The 16,427-nt window shown below is 40.1% G+C and overlaps 1 protein-coding gene across 3 annotated transcripts in view; it reads left to right on the top strand.

The window, feature by feature from the left end:
* Positions 1-1,429: 1,429 nt before the first annotated feature.
* The window catches only part of BBS2 (Bardet-Biedl syndrome 2), a 33,929-nt gene continuing 18,931 nt past the window's right edge, over positions 1,430-16,427 (top strand). For 2 of the 3 annotated variants that reach the window (XM_053602166.1, XM_053602182.1), the window contains exons 1-5: positions 1,430-1,726; positions 4,646-4,873; positions 13,322-13,447; positions 13,698-13,760; positions 14,617-14,694. In XM_053602166.1, the coding sequence (XP_053458141.1) occupies positions 1,610-1,726; positions 4,646-4,873; positions 13,322-13,447; positions 13,698-13,760; positions 14,617-14,694 (612 nt within the window). In that variant the 5' untranslated portion in view covers positions 1,430-1,609. Of the gene's footprint in view, positions 1,727-4,645; positions 4,878-13,321; positions 13,448-13,697; positions 13,761-14,616; positions 14,695-16,427 lie in introns of all 3 variants that reach the window. The other variant, XM_053602175.1, reaches the window with a different exon arrangement.

Genomic DNA, 16,427 nt, shown 5'->3' with positions numbered 1-16,427 from the left:
TCTTATCACTCCTGGCCATATGTCTATTTCCAGAAAGCAGACAGAGCATCCCTCCAGGCCTTTGACCTCAATTTCCTTTGCTGGAACACTCTAGGCTAGCTCTCTCACTCCCTTCAAATCCTTGCCTAAATGTCACTTTCTTATGGGGTCTGTTCCACCTATTTGAAAATATATCCTCCAAACCTCCATTCGCTCTTCCTTCTCATTTTCTTTATGGTACTTGCCACCAAATAACCTGTACATTAATTTTTTTAGTGCTTGTGTCCCCTGACTAGTATGTCAGTTGCATGAAAGCAGTGGTTTGTCTTTAGTTCGCTCTTTATTGTCTAGAACTGTGCCTGACCCATACAATAGACCCTGAAGAGAGAAGTATTCAATCAATGAATGGTCACAACTTTTCGATTCTACATGTTTGTATTTAAATATACATAGGAAGTCTTACAAGGGGCCCTATTCAAACATAAGAGTCAACGCATGTTTTTTATTTTTCTTTTGAGAGGATTGATATACTTAGTGCAGTTAGGTAACTAACTGTTGAGTTGGGTGCCAGCTGCCTCATCACCCCCATAAGATGGATGCTGGCAGCCTCACACCACTCCCCCGGTAGGAGGAAGGGGAAAAAGAGATAAATGAAATGATGCGAAGAACCATCACTCTTAGATCGGTCCGGATCAGGCCAGAACAGAACAAGAACTAATGAGCCAAGTACTGTCACCAGGAGGGTTAACAAGCTAAGCGCTGTGACAAATTGTTTCACTTATTAGCTAACTGCCAGATCTGCTTTATGTGACCTTTGTTACCTGTTAATCCGCTAAACTGCGAGTTTCGCTTCTGTAAAAGGGGTCATCGTGACCCCGCGCTTACTTTTTGCTTCTTTGGCCAATTTTCTTTTAGCTTCTAATTGCCAACTTTCAGCCCACCTGTTTGTCCCTTTGCCAACTTTCACACTAGAAAAACCCCAACTTCAGACCCCTCAGTGCTCTCTCACTTAGTCTGCTTTAGACTTTGCTGAGACAGCCCCGCGGTTAATAAAAGACTCCTTTTTGAAATTCTAATTTGAGTCGGTGGTCCTTATCTTGCCCCATAACACTGCCATGGTTTGCTTCGACAAAACGGCTCAAGCAAGGGACAGAACAAGCACTCATTATTTCTTGAATTAATGGCCCTTTGGAACGCAGTAGCAGTGCGTAGATCCTGCAGAGATGCAGACTGCTTGTGGTGCTAGAAGGGGAAATTCCGGAGGTGCACTGGCTCAAATACGCCCCAGCAGCCACAGCAGTGGAGTTGACGTTAACCTGGGTAAATAATGGCAGCAAAACACAAGACTCCATCTCCAGCAGGTAACAGCAGCCCCAGCCCTGTCAGGCCCAGCCGCGCAGCAGCAGAAAGCGGTGAAGCGCGACCGCGCAGCCGCAGAAAGGGATGGACGGGTCTGCGCAACCGCAGGAGCCAGCGGCACCGAGAAGTCTGCCTGGCGTCTTTGGCGCCTCGCTGGAGGCGGCTGGGGCAGGGCGGGTCTTGGCCCGGTGTTTCTCGTCTCGGCTGCCGAAGTCGGCTCCGCAGCGCCCGCCTTGGGTCGTCAGCCTTCCTCCCCTAAGCCGCCGCCATCATGCTGCTGCCCGTGTTCACCCTGAAACTGCGCCACAAAATCAGCCCCCGCATGGTGGCCATAGGGCGCTACGACGGGACTCACCCGTGCTTGGCGGCCGCCACCCAAGCGGGCAAGGTAACGGTTCCCACTCGCACTGAGCCCGGGACCCTAGAAACCCCTGGACCTCCGCGGGCCACGCCCCTCGGACCCCGTCCCCTCCCCGACCCCGCCCCAGCCGGTGTTGCCGGGCAACTGCTTGGCAGTCTCTGGGTAGCTCTCCTTCCTACAAAGAATAATGGGGTCTTCCGGGAACAGCTTTGCTTTTGTTTTGAGACAGTCTCCTTCTGTCATGCATGCTTAAGTGCAGTGGCGTGGAGCCTGGAACTGCCCAGCTTTAGCGATCCTCTTGGCTCAGCCCCCTGAGTACTTAAGACTGCAGGCCCCAGTCCGCCACGCCGGCTTTTTCTTTTCTTTTCTTTCTTTCTTTCTTTTTTTTTTTTTAATAGAGACGGGGTTTCGCTTTGTTACCCAGGCTGGAATTGAGCTCCGGGTCTTAAGCGATTCTCCTCGGGCTCCCGAAGTGCTAGGATTATAGGCGTGAGCCCCCGCGCCCAGCCAGGGACAGCTTTTTGAGCAGTTGACGTTTTGTTGTCAGGCAGTCAGTGTTGGATTCCTGGTTCTATTGTTAGGGAACTTAGGGAAGCGAATCCTCCAGAAGGGAAGGGCTTGGTCAGGGCTAGTAGTAATAGACAGTAATAGGCCTCTCTGCCTGTCACTTGAAACTCTTCCATTCTCTCACACTGCGGTACAAGAAAAAAAAAACCCACCTAAATTAAATGAACAATTGCACTTCGGATCCTTGTTCATGTACATTATGGGTTTTCCCTTTACTTTATTTACTAAGTACTGTGTGCCGGGTACTGTGCAAGGTGTACACCACGGAGACAAAAATGATATTCAGCATTCACCAGACTTATACTAAATACTTTATTTATACTACATTTTGTGGATTCAGAGATGTAGTTGGAGGGGCTACTTTTCAGGTAAAGTTCTGCACGGATGAAGGCACATCCAAATATATGGAACACAGTGACACTAAGAGTAATATCTTCTAACACAAAGTCTTATATTAATAGACTAATTTTCTCAGCTTATTTGCTACAAGGCCAAGTGCATCAACATAGCACAGATTTGGTGGATCCTGCCCCCAGTATCTACTAATTTCATGACCTTGGGGAAGGTACTTAAAAATAGTACCTCATACATAGGGTGAGGATTAAATAAATTAATCTATGTAAAGAGCTTGGCGTATAGGAAGTGGTGACTAATTGTTAGCTGTTAATTTCTTTTGTCTCCCACTTCACTGATTACAAATAAAAGTTAACCGCTCAGTGGTTAGAGTGCTGGACCCGTACACCGAGTGTGGCAGGTTCAAACCGCCTGGACCTGCTTAAGAAAAAAAAAAAAGTTTCAGAGAAGTTCAATGCAGCACCTGAGGCCACTCGTCTGGAAAGTAATGGAAATGTAATCAGAGTGTATGTTCATAAGCTAGCGTTTGTGTAGTGATTTATATTTTCAAGACATTTTCCAGCCATGATTCATGTTACGTGCTATGCCTTGGGATGTACAAGTAAAAGGTCATGATTCATTCTCATTAAGTAGAATAGTGGTGTTATGCTCTTAGCCCAGGGTCCTTATTAATTGTCATGTGCCTGAGGTTGGCTTTTTTTCTCGCCTGAATGGACAGGTACATCCTCCTTGGGGACTCTGTGTGCAGAGAACAACAGGAGGCGAACTGGGGAGAAGTCTGACTCCTGGGACACTTGCTGCTTTTAGCAAAAATCACAAACTTTGAGGAGGGGACCAACAAAAACCTACCTCACAAGTACAATGAACACTTTCTGGGTGATGGGCACTTATAACCCTGATTCAAGTATTACAAGAGGAACCCATATAACCAAAAACATTTGCACTCCGTAATCTTTTAAAATAAAAAAAATCCAATGAATCCCCAACAATAAAAAAATAAATAAATAAAAAAAATCACAAACTTTGTATTCCAATAATAATGAATATGGAGCCCATTAAGTTATTGCCCCTCCTGTTCCTTCTTAGATTGGAAAACTCTGTAGAAATTCTTTTGCTCAGAATTGTTATAAAACAAGGGGGTAATGTTATAAAACAAGAGGGTAGCTGGAGCTTAGCTCTGTCTTTTCCCAGTCTCAAGACCTTGGGAAGTGCCCTTTTTTCCTCTGACCTCATCTGTAAATCAGGGGAAGAATCAAATGCAATTAGTGGGCTCAGTGCCTGTAGCTCAGTGATTTACACATACACCAAGGCTGGCCCAGGCCTGACAAACAACAATGACAACTACAACCAAAAATAGCTGGGCATTGTGCTGGGCACCTGTAGTCCCAGCTACTTGGGAGGCTGAGGCAAGAGAATCACTTAAGCCCAAGAGTTTGAGGTTGCCGTGAGCTGTGACATCACTGCACTCTAGCCAGGGTCGCAGCTTGAGACACTGTCTCAAAACACAAAACAAATGCAATTAGTGTTTATTAAAGCATGTTATAGGGTATGTGTATCACACAAATGAGAACGTGAAGGCAATGTTCAGTATGTTTATAGTCAATTCTTTTGAAAATTATTTTTTGTTTAATCAGCTGCCTTGGGTAGCCAATACTCTGTAATTAATCCTATATTGATTTATACCAAAGAGATAAAGTATTCATTTAAAATTAACACATTTTAGAACTAGGAGGGCTTATGGGATCTCTAGTCCAGTGTTTTCTATCCTTTTTAAAAATACATTGTTCCATTATGGAGCTTTTTTAATACATGAACATTTCCCAAATTTTAATACCACTGGATTTCCATAGTTTATAATGACTGAAAGTTGGCCATGCACAGAACTGTATAAATGTTTTCAGTTTTGTACATTAAAGTGTTAAAGTTGTTACTCTGTTAATAACCTGGTTCTTTTAAAAATATATATGATATTAATCTTCCATTTTTGACATTTTAAGGGAGTATAATTAATTGTTTTTGTTTTAGGTTTTTATTCACAATCCTCATACACGAGGCCAGCATTTCAGTACATCCAGGGTCTTCCAGAGCCCCCTGGAGTCTGATGTTTCTCTTCTCAACATTAACCAGGCAGTCAGCTGCCTGACTGCAGGAGTATTAAACCCCGAGCTTGGCTGTGATGTTCTTCTAGTGGGGACACAGACTAATCTTCTGGCTTATGATGTCTACAATAATTCAGATTTATTCTACAGAGAGGCAAGTATAACCCTTTATAACCATAAAATCCCCATTACTTGTTAATGTCCATTGATTTTTATGCCTAAAAGAGATCAGGCATTTATTTGGGTTCGTTAACTATGTGGCTGTTAAACAGTAAGGAGGGTTTGCCATTTACATCTGCTTCGTGTACTTGGAACTTATTTGTTTGGTCATGGTTGGGAACCATTTGATGACAGTCTGGCTTATCTCTGGGAGGTATATCTGTGATTCCACCATCTGTTAAGATCTCTTATAGAGAAGTGAGCCAAGAGCTGGGAAGCCAGCAACCAGGTCTCTTGGTGGCTTTGCATTGAAGTTTAGTGTATAATAGTTTGTAGGAGAAGCCCTTTCTGTAGCCTGCCATTTATAGGCTACTGTAAATTTAATATGTATTTATTATAAGATAGGGAAGCAAAAAGAAAAATTACCCATAATTTCTTCATTTGGAAATAACACTTAAACCTTAAATTTATTTATCCAGATGTTTTACGAAGTATAAATGAGTAATTTTTTTATAAAACGGTATCACACATACATACATACATACACATAGCCTTTTACTTTTCCCCCCATAATAGGTTTAACCTTCTTAACCTTAGACAACCAGTAATTTATTTTCTGTCTCTATAGGTTTGCATACTCTGAACAGAATTATATATATGTGCTTTTTTTGTGACTGTTATTTTCTTAGTATAATGTTTTCAAGTTGTTTCATGTTGTAACATGTATCAGTAATTCATTCCTTTTTATGGCTGAGTAATATTCCATTGTGTATATGAGTCACATTTTATTTATCTATTAATAGACATTCCACTCTCTGGCTATTACACGTGGCCTCTTTATTTGATAATTTGTTGTGAACATTTTTATATAATGGATAATAACTGTTGGTTCTATAGTATTTCATTGTGTTACTATATCAATTTATTTAACCAGTTTCATATTTTTGAACATTTATGTTATTCCCATTGTTAATCTATTATAGTTGATACTTTAATAAGCATATCTTTGCCCACTTCTCTGATTATTCCCCAAGGATAAGTTTCTAGAAGTATAAATGCTTTTTAAAAATATTTTTTATTTTATTTTATTTATTTATTTATTTTTTGCAGTTTTTGGCTGGGGCTGGGTTTGAACTCGCCACCTCCAGCATATAGGGCCAGTGCCCTATCCTTTGAGCCACAGGTGCTGTCCCTATTTTATTTTATTTTTGAGACAGAGTATCCCTATGTCTCCCTCAGTAGAGTGCGGTGGTGTCACAGCTCATAGCAATCTCAAACTCTTGGGCTTAAAAGATTCTCCTGCCTCAGCTTCCCAAGTAGCTGGGGCTACAGGTACCCACCACAACACCCGGCTATTTTTTGTTGCAGTTGTCATTGTTGTTTAGCTGGCCCAGACAGGGTTCAAACCTGCCATCCTCGGTGTATGTGACTGGTGCCGTAACCACTGTGCTACAGGTGCTGAACCTAAAAATATTTTTTATTGAGGCCAAATGTATTATATATACAGTAAGATATACAAACTTTAAGTGTACAATTCATTGAGTTTCGATCCATATAACCAACACCCTCAGAGCAGCAGAAAATACTGTGTCCCATTCGAGGTCGTTTCTATTTTCCATAGACAATCATTGTTCTGATTTCTATCGGCTTAGATGAGCTTTTCTCGTTTTGAACTCCATACAAATAGAACTGTATAGAATGTACTCTTTGTTGTCTGACTTCTTCTACTCAACATATTGTCTGTGACAGCGGTTCTCAACCTTCCTAATGCCGTGGCCCTTTATAATGCAGTTCCTGTGGGTCACGCCCCACAGGTTGAGAACCGCTGGTCTATGAGAATCATCCATGTTGTTGTATATAACAGTAGTTCTTCTTTGTTGCTGAGTAACCAAAGTGCTATATTCAATTGGGTAAGTATGTCACAGTTTATCTGTTCTTTGGTGATAGACAAGTGGGATGGTTTGGGTTGGTTTCAGTTTTTGGCAATTATGAATAAAATTGGTATGAACATTTTTGTATAAGACTTCTTGTGGATATATGTTTTAATTAACTTATCTCAGGTAGGTACCCAGGAGTGGAATTGCTGAGCTGCATAGTTACTTTATAAGAAGGTGGTGCCTGTAGCTCAGTGGGTAGGATGCCGGCCACATACACCCAGGCTGGCGGGTTTGAACCCAGCCTGGGCCTGCTAAACAATAATGACAACTACAACAAAAAAGTAGCCAGATATTGTGGCGGGTGGTTGTAGTCCCAGTTACTTGGGATGCTGAGGCAAGAGAATCGCATAAGCTCAAGAGTTTGAGGTTGCTGTGAGCTGTGACTTCACGGCACTCTACTGAGGGCGCCATAATGATACTCCGTCTCAAAAAAAAAAAAAAAATCAGAAGCTGCAAAACTGTTTTTTTTCCCCCAAAGTAGCTGTATCATTTTTCAGCATGCATCCGTGAGTTCCAGTTCCTCTATGTCAGTGGTTTTCTTTTTTTTTTTTTTTTTGTAGAGACAGAGTCTCACTGTACTGCCCTCGGTAGAGTGCCGTGGCATCACATGGCTCACAGCAACCTCTAACTCTTGGGCTTACGCGATTCTCTTGCCTCAGCCTCCCCAGCAGCTGGGACTACAGGCGCCCGCCACAACGCCCGGCTATTTTTTTGTTGCAGTTTGGCCGGGGCTGGGTTTGAACCCACCACCTTCGGCATATGGGGCCGGCGCCCTACTCACTGAGCCACAGGCGCCGCCATATGTCAGTGGTTTTCAACCTTCCTAATGCCACGGCCCTTTAGTACAGTTCCTGTGGGTCACAACCCACAGGTTGAGAACCGCTGCTCTACATCCTTTGTTAGGATTTGGTATTTTAGACATTCAGAAGATGTAAGTGGTACCTTACTGTCGTTCGATTTTGCATTTCCCTGATGATCAGTGACAGAGAGCGCCTTGCCTTGTGCTTATTGCCCATTTATGTGTCATCTTTTGTGAAGTGCCGGCAGCCTTTTGCTTTTTATTGATCATCTCTTTATTACTGATTTGTTGTCATTTTTTAGATGTACTAGATACAAGTTCTTTTTCAGATTTAATTATAAATGTGGCTCATTCCTGTAGGTAGGTATCTTGAGCAAAAGTATTCAATTTGGGTGAAGTCTAGATGGTCAGTGTTTTTCTTTAATGTTTGCTATTTTTTGGTCTTTCTAAGAAGTCTTTGACTATTTCAGGGTTACAAAGAAACTCCTTCTGTGTTGTTCAAGACTGAAAGCAAGTTTAAGAGTAGATTAGTTAGGGTTCTCCAGAGAAACAACTGATAGAATATAAGAGGGGAAAGGATTTATTTTAAAGAATTGGCTTACTGTGATTTGTGGAGGCTGGGAAGTCTAAAATCTGCATGGTGGGTGATTAGTTGTGAGACTCAGGAGAGTTGATGATAAAGCTCTAGCTTGAAAGTTGTCAGAGAGAGAATTCCTTCTTGCCTGGGGGAGGTCAGGCTTTTTGCTGTTAAGACTTTCAACTTATTGTATGAGGCCTACCCACATCATGGAAAGTAATCTGATTTATTCAAAATCTACTGATTTAAATGTTAATCTCATCTAAAAAATATCCTCACAGCAACTTTAGGATAATATTTGGTTAAATATTTGGGTACTGTGGCCTTGTCAAGTTGATTCATAAAATTAGCATCACAGGAACTCAACAGTATTTGAGTCAACTATTGTTGAGTCAAAAACTTTTTAAAATGAGATTTTAGATATTGCTAAATTGCTCTCTAGAAAAACTGCTGTTTTCCACCTCCACTTCAGAATATGAGACTGCCTGTTTTATTATACGTTAACAAACAATGTATATTATTGTCCTTTCTTCATTGCTAATCTGAAAAGCGAGAAATGATGTATTGCGCGAATGAACATTTTTCATGTTTGTATTTCTTCTCTAGTGAATTTCCTTTCCTTTTATTTTTTTGCTTGAGGTGTTTACCGTTTTCTTATTTATTTGCCTTTTATAAACTTTTTATTAACAAAAAATATTAACTCTTTTTCTTACATATTGTGGTTCTCCCCCCACCCCACCCCCCAGTTCATTGTTTACTATTTAACTTTATTTTTTTGGTTGACTGGCCATTTAATATTTTTAATTTCTTATGAATTCTTTTGTTTTCCTGTATAGCTAATCTTTGTAGTTTTCCTACTTAAAGATTATATAAGTAGGAATTATTTTCCTATATAATCAATATTTGAATCTTCAAAAAATAAATTATGCTTATGTAGTTTATTCATGAAATCTTAGATATTCTGGGTGGTGGAACTATGGTTCTTTATTTTATTTTTCTTTGTAATTTTTAGTAACTTTAAAATTAAAAATAGTAGTAGTAAGATAATTGGGTAATAAGTGTTAACAAATTTCCATCCAAAATAAATAAAATAAACTACAAAGTTTGGGTGTTTAAAGACATAAGTCTTGATTTTCTGGAGACTTTGGCCTCTATTTTATTTTATTTTTTGTTCGATCATCAGTTTTATTTCAGAGGAATCTCCTGTTTCCCACACTAGAAATTCTTTTTTTTTTTTGCAGTTTTTGACCGGGGCTGGGCTTTAACCTGCCACCTGCAGCAAATGGGGCCGGTGTCCTACTCCTTTGAGCCACAGGCGCTGTCCACATTCTTTTTTTTTAATTATTTTATTAAATCATAACTGTGTACATTGATGCATTTATGGGGTTCAATGTACTGATTTGATATACAATGTGAAATGTTTACATTGAACTAAGTAACACATCCAACACAATTATACTCTTTTTAAAAATAGTTTTGAAATGTACCATTGCATCATGCACATTAGGTGAGGTCTCCCCAAATACCCTCCCTCCTCCCACAACCCCCCTCCCCTGCCCTCTCTCTCTGCTCTTTCCTTCTACTTTCTGGACTATAGTTATATTTTGCCATTCATATGAATATATAGGTGATTATTGATTTCATAGTAGTATTGAGCACCTTGGATACTTTTTTTTCCCATTCTTGAGATACTTTACTAAGAAGAATATGTTCCAGCTGCATCCAAGTAAACATAAAAGATGTGAAGTCTTCATCTTTTTTATGGCTGCATAGTATTCCATGGTGTACATTATACCACAATTTGTTAATCCATTCATGGGTTGATGGGCACTTGGGCTGTTTCCGTGTCTTGGCAATTATGAATTGGTTTGCAATAAACCTTCTGGTGCAAGTGTCTTTGTTGTAAAATAATTTTTGATCATCTGGGTATATACCTAGTAGAGGAATTACAGAATTGAATGGTAAGTCTACTTTTAGTTCCTTAAGTGTTCTCCAAACTTCTTTCCAAAAAGGTCATATTAGCTTGTATTCCCACCAGCAGTGTAGAAGTGTTCCCTTCTCTTCACATGCATGCCAACATCTGTAGTTTTGGGATTTTGTGATGTGGGCTAATCTTACTGGAGTTAGATGATATCTCAAAGTGGTTTTGATTTGCATTTCTCTGATGACTAAGGATGATGAGCATTTTTTCATGTGTTTTGTAGGCCATGCACCTGTCTTCATCAGAGAAGTTTCTGTTCACGTCTTTTGCCCACATAGAAATGGGGTTATTTGTTCTTTTCTTGTTGTTTAGTTTGAGCTCTCTATGGATTCTAGTTATCAGACCTTTGTCAGAAGCATAACCTGCAAATATCTTCTCCCATTCTGAAGGTTGTCTGCTTGCTTTACTTACTGTGCTCTTGGCTGTGCAAAAGCTTTTTAGTTTGATCAGATCCCAGTAATGTATTTTCGGTTTCTTCAATTGCCCCGGGTGGTCCTTCTCATAGAATATTTTCCCAGCCCGATTTCTTCAAGTGTTTTCCCTGCACTCTCTTTTATAGTTTCATGTCTTAAGTTTAAATCTTTTATCCAGTGAGAATCAATTGTTGTTAATGGTAAAAGGTAGGGGTCCAGTTTCAGTCTTCTGCAGGTTGCCAGCCAGTTCACCCAGCACCATTTGTTAAATAGGGAGTCTTTTCTCCCACTGACTATTTCTGATAGGCTTGTTGAAGATCAAATGACAATAAGTAGCTGGGTTCATCTCTTGGTTCTCTATTCTGTTCCATAATTCTACCTCTGTGTTTTTGTGCCAGTACCATGGTGTTTTGATCTCTATTGATTTATAGTATAGCCTGAAGTCTGGTAACGTGATACCTCCTGATTTGTTTTTATTTCTGAGTTATGTATTTGCTATTTGAGGTTTTTTTCTGATTCCATATAAAACGAAGCACTATTTTTTCAAGTTCTTGAAGTATGACAATTGCGCTTTAATAGGGATTGCATTAAATCTGTAAATTGCTTTGGGTAGTATGGACATTTTAACAATGTTGATTCTTTCCATGAGCATTGTATGTTTTTCCATTTGTTAACATCTGCAGCTATTGGCTTGGCATCCGTAGCACAGTGGTTACAGCGCTGGCCACATGCACCAAGGATAGTGGGTTCGAACCCAGCCTGGGCCTGCTAAACAACAATGGCAACTGCAGCAAAAAAATAGTTGGGTATTGTGGTGGGTGCCTGTAGTCCCAGGTACTTGGAAAGCTGAGGCAAGAGAATCCCTTAAGCCCAAGAGTTTGAGGTTGCTGTGAGCTGTGAGCTGTGACGCCACGGCACTCTACTGAGGGTCACATAGTGAGACTCTTTCTCAAAAAAAAACAAAGAAAATCTTCAGCTATTTCTTTTTTTTTTTTTTTTTGTAGAGACAGAGTCTCACTTTATGGCCCTCGGTAGAGTGCCGTGGCCTCACCCAGCTCACAGCAACCTCCAACTCCTGGGCTTAAGCCATTCTCTTGCCTCAGCCTCCCGAGTAGCTGGGACTACAGGTGCCCGCCACAACGCCCGGCTATATCTTCAGCTATTTCTTTTCTCAGAGTTTCATAGTTCTCTTTATAGGGATCTTTCACATCCTTTGTTAGGTAAATTCCCAGATATTTTATCTTCTTTGGCACTACTGTAAAAGGAATAGAGTCCTTGACTATATTTTCAGCTTCACTACTGTTGGCATATATAAAAGCTACTGATTTGTAAGTACTGATTTTGTATCCTGAGATGCTGCTGTATTCCTTGATCATTTCTAAGAGTTCTGTAGTTGAGTCCCTGGGATTTTCTAGGTACAGGATCATATCATCAGCAAAGAGTGAAAGTTTGATCTCCTCTGACCCTATTTGGATACCCTTGATTGCCTTCTCTTGCCTGATTGTGATGGCTAAGACTTCCATTGCTATGTTGAATAGCCTCAGAGACAGTGGGTATCCTTGCCTTGTTCCTGATCTGAGTGGAGTGTTTTCAATTTTACACCATTCAATATGGTGTTGGCTTTGTGTTTGTTGTAGCTGTCCTCTATCAGTTTAAGAAATGTCCCTTCTATGCCTATTTTCTTAAGTGTTCTGATCATGAAAGGATGCTGATGTTCAAAAGCTTTTTCTGCATCGAGATAATCATATGGTCTTTGTTTTTTATTTTATTGATGCGATGTATTATATTTATAGATTTATGTATGTTGAACCAACCTGTAACCCTGGAATAAAACCAACTTGATCATGGTGTATAATTTTTTTGACATGTTGTTGAATTCTGTTTCCCAAGCTCTTATTGAATATTTTTGTATTGATATTCATTAATGATATTGTTCTATAATTTTCTTTCTTTGTTGGATTCTTTCCTGGTTTGGGGATCAAGATGATATTTGATTCATAGAATGTGTTGGGAAGTATTCCTTCTTTGTCTATGTTTTGGAAAATGTTGTATAATATAGGTACTAGGTCCTCTTGAAAGGTTTGATAAAATTCAGATGTGAAGCTATCTGGTCCCAGACTTTTCTTCTGGGGGACATTTTGTATTGTTGATGCTATTTTAGTGATTGGTATAGTCTGTTTAAGATTTCTAATTCTTTCTTGTTGAGTCTAGGAAGGTGGTGTGCTTCCAGGTATTGGTCCATTTCCTTCAGATTTTCATATTTCTGGGAATAGAGTTTTTTGTAGTAATCATTGAGTTACAGCTTGCTGAACTTCTTTTTTGGCTCAGCTCCCCACCTTTGGCTTCTTAGAGTCCAATTCTGTCCCGTTTTTCTCCCTCTGGTCCGGAGCCTCTGCTGAGGGTTGCTACTAGTCGGCCATTTTCCCAGAATTCCCAAGAATTTGGCCTTTAGAACCTGAAGCCTCAGAAAGCCTGGAATTATCTTAGCAGCTTATTGTAGCAGGTTAGTGTGAGAGCCAAGGTCCTGAGTTTACCTTAGATCTGTGCTCATCTTTGCTGAAGCCACAGTAATGGGTCTTAGTGGATAGCCCTGGCTGCTCTCTCCAGAGTTCATGTGGTTTCTCGCTAATGATGACAGAGGAATTTGAGTGTCCAAATAAAAATATGGATGCACATTACCTTCAGTATGCCTGCAGATCATTGTATCTGAGATAATGTGTCTGTTTTTTCTTTCAGGTAGCAGATGGGGCAAATGCCATTGTTCTGGGAAAACTGGGAGACATTTCCTCTCCTCTTGCAATTATTGGTGGAAATTGTGCCCTGCAAGGTTTTGATCAGGAAGGAAATGATCTCTTTTGGACGGTATGAAGAACAAACTATTCTTTCTGGTACTCTTAAGCAACTTTACTTTTAATGTTGTTTTGTGTCTTTTAACCACTGACTGTACTGAAAAATAAAAAACAAAGTAAATCAATATTTATAATACTGAGCATTAAAAAGGATATGAATAATTCGAATAATATCCATTTGTATAATCTTCTTCATGTAGCTAATATTATCTGGAGTAGTGAAAAAATGATGGCATATTAATGATTTGGGGTTTTATTTTTAGGTTACTGGAGACAATGTTCATTCCTTGGCCTTGTGTGACTTCAATGGTGATGGGAAGAAAGAGGTATGTGGGGGAAGAGATATCTCTCTTGTGTGTTCAGCTGAATAATTTTCCCCATGACAGTGACATTAGTTTTGAGGGAGGTGTTTCATCTCATGGCTGATTTTGGAGTTCTATTGCTAGATGACGAGCTAACTGGCCTCATTGTCTTTCTCTTCTCTTTTGAACAATAAATAACTTGTGTTTTCTAATACAAAGATCAAGGCCATGGGGTTTCAAAGACACAGGAGGTGAAATTTGGGGCAGAATGATTTAAAATAAAAACCAGACACAGGAGAGGGCAGAACAGTTGATGGGACCTCAGTTGTATTCACAACTTTGTAAATGGCTTCTGATACTTTGAAAGCATATTTGTAAGTATTCTCAATTTTGGCCTACTTTTTTGGACATCTAAAAGTTTTAGAGATTGGCTCTTAGCCTTTGAAATTATTCTAATAGTTACTATAGAAATCAGCTGCTTGTGTCATTAATCGGTATGAAGCCCTGTGTTTGCACTAACCTGCCCCTGTCTTGTCCCTGGGTCCTGGGCTCTGGTATTTGAAACAGGGCTTCCATCGCAGGCAGAGGGGGTTACTGAACCAGGGAGCATTTTCAGGTGCTCAGTGAAGAAACGTCCTCTGGCAAGATGTGTAACCACATGGCAGGTTAAAAGCTGTAATAGCTACGTTTTTCTTCACTGACTGAATCTGTTGATCCTTCCATAGAGAGAACCTTCTTGAGCATTGAATTATTGGGGGATTGGAACTCTTGGGTGGCAGTAATAGCATGCAAGGCATTGTGCCATTTTTTGTTTTATATATGGGACATTTTGTTGTTTTCACTCACTAAACTAATGTGTATAATTTTTTTCTCCATTCAGCTTCTTGTTGGCTCTGAGGATTTTGACATTCGAGTTTTTAAAGAAGATGAGATTGTGGCAGAAATGACAGAAACAGAAGTAAGAAATGCCACTTCAGAATTATGGTAGCCTTGGGCAAGACAGATAGCACAGTCAGATGCAACATCAGATGAGATTGCTGTGGCATCCTCACATCACCCAGGTGGCTTTAGGATGAAAACTGGGGGTTAAACAGAGCCGTGTGTTACAGAGGAAGAAGCATTTAAAAATCCTGTAATTAAGGGTGTGTGTTAAAAGACTAATTAAATAGAGAAGATCTATTGAGTAGAGTTGAATAATTTTTTAATGAGTTAATACATCTAAATATGCACCGATTATATGCCAGTACTGTTCTGAGTGCTTTATATGAAGTAACTGATTGGATCCTTACAACAACTCTATTAGAAAGATACTATTTTCTCAGATAAGGAAACTGATGTTAAGTTTTATTTGTTAAGTTACTTGTGCAGGGTCATTGCTAAAGTTGCATGATTAGGATTTGAACCTTTATGCCTCCCCTCCTTCTACGTATATCCAGCAGGACTAAATGAAGGGCATAAATAAGATTTTGTACTTTTTTCTCTTGATGCAAATGAACTCTCTTAGGCACATCTGTAAATAAACTTAAAAATTAAGATATTAGAGAAATTGGCTCATTTCTTTGTGATTAGAATTATTAATTGAACCAGAGATGTTTCTTAAACTTTAAACTTCATATTTTTCTTTGTGTGTGTGTTTTTCTGATTTTCACTGGATTCACAAATTCTAAAATAACTGTAACCCTTAAACTCCCCCCCCCCTTTGTTTTGAGACAGAGTCTCACTGTGTCACCATTGGTAGAGTGCCATGGCATTGCAGCTCACAGCAACCTCAAACTCTTAGGCTTAAGCAATTCTCCTGCCTCAGCCTGCCAGTAGCTGGGACTATAGGCACCCGCCACAACGCTCAGCTAATTTTTGGTTATTGTTGTCATTCTTGTTTAGCAGGCCCTGGCCGGGTTTGAACCTACCAGCTCTGGTGCATGTGGCCAGTGCCTAACCACTGAGCTACAGGCGCCAAGCCTAAACTTCCTTTTTAAAAAAGAGAAGTCTAACGATTATCTATACATTGTATGGTTTTGACATTATCAGGATATTTGTCTGCTGCTAGTTTTCCAAGGTTGGCAAGTCTGAAATAGAAAAAAGAATTAAGATATTCTTTTTTTTGTTTTTTTGTAGAGACAGAGTCTCACTTTATGGCCCCCGGTAGAGTGCCATGGCATCACACAGCTCACAGCAACCTCCAACTCCTGGGCTTAAGCGATTCTCTTGCCTCAGCCTCCCGAGTAGCTGGGACTACAGGCACCTGCCACAATGCTGGGCTATTTTTTTGTTGCAGTTCAGCCAGGGCCGGGTTTGAACCCGCCACCCTCGGTATATGGGGCTGGCGCCTTACCGACTGAGCCACAGGTGCCACCCAAATTAAGATATTCTTAATTAAGGAGTAAAAAGAGGCTAAAGGAGCAAGAGCTTGTAAACATTATAAATGGACAGAAAGAACCCATGAAACGGAATCTTAGAGGTCAGAATGGTGGGATTCTGCGAAATTTCATTAGGTGGTGTTTGGGAGTATATATCAGAAAAGCTTGAGGGCACTGGCCTCAACACCGATCTTGGCCACTTGTCCTGAAATTCTTTGCTTCTAGCCACTTGTAAAAGCTGTCTGGGACAGTCATATTTCTTTCCCCCTAACTACAAAAGGAGATTAAAAACCAAACTTGCATACTGATACACAAAATATTACCACTGATTTTA

This window comes from Nycticebus coucang, chromosome 2 (genome assembly GCF_027406575.1).
Source record: "Nycticebus coucang isolate mNycCou1 chromosome 2, mNycCou1.pri, whole genome shotgun sequence".
NCBI classification, from domain to species: domain Eukaryota; kingdom Metazoa; phylum Chordata; class Mammalia; order Primates; family Lorisidae; genus Nycticebus; species Nycticebus coucang.
This window is presented reverse-complemented; position numbering and strand designations above follow the sequence as displayed.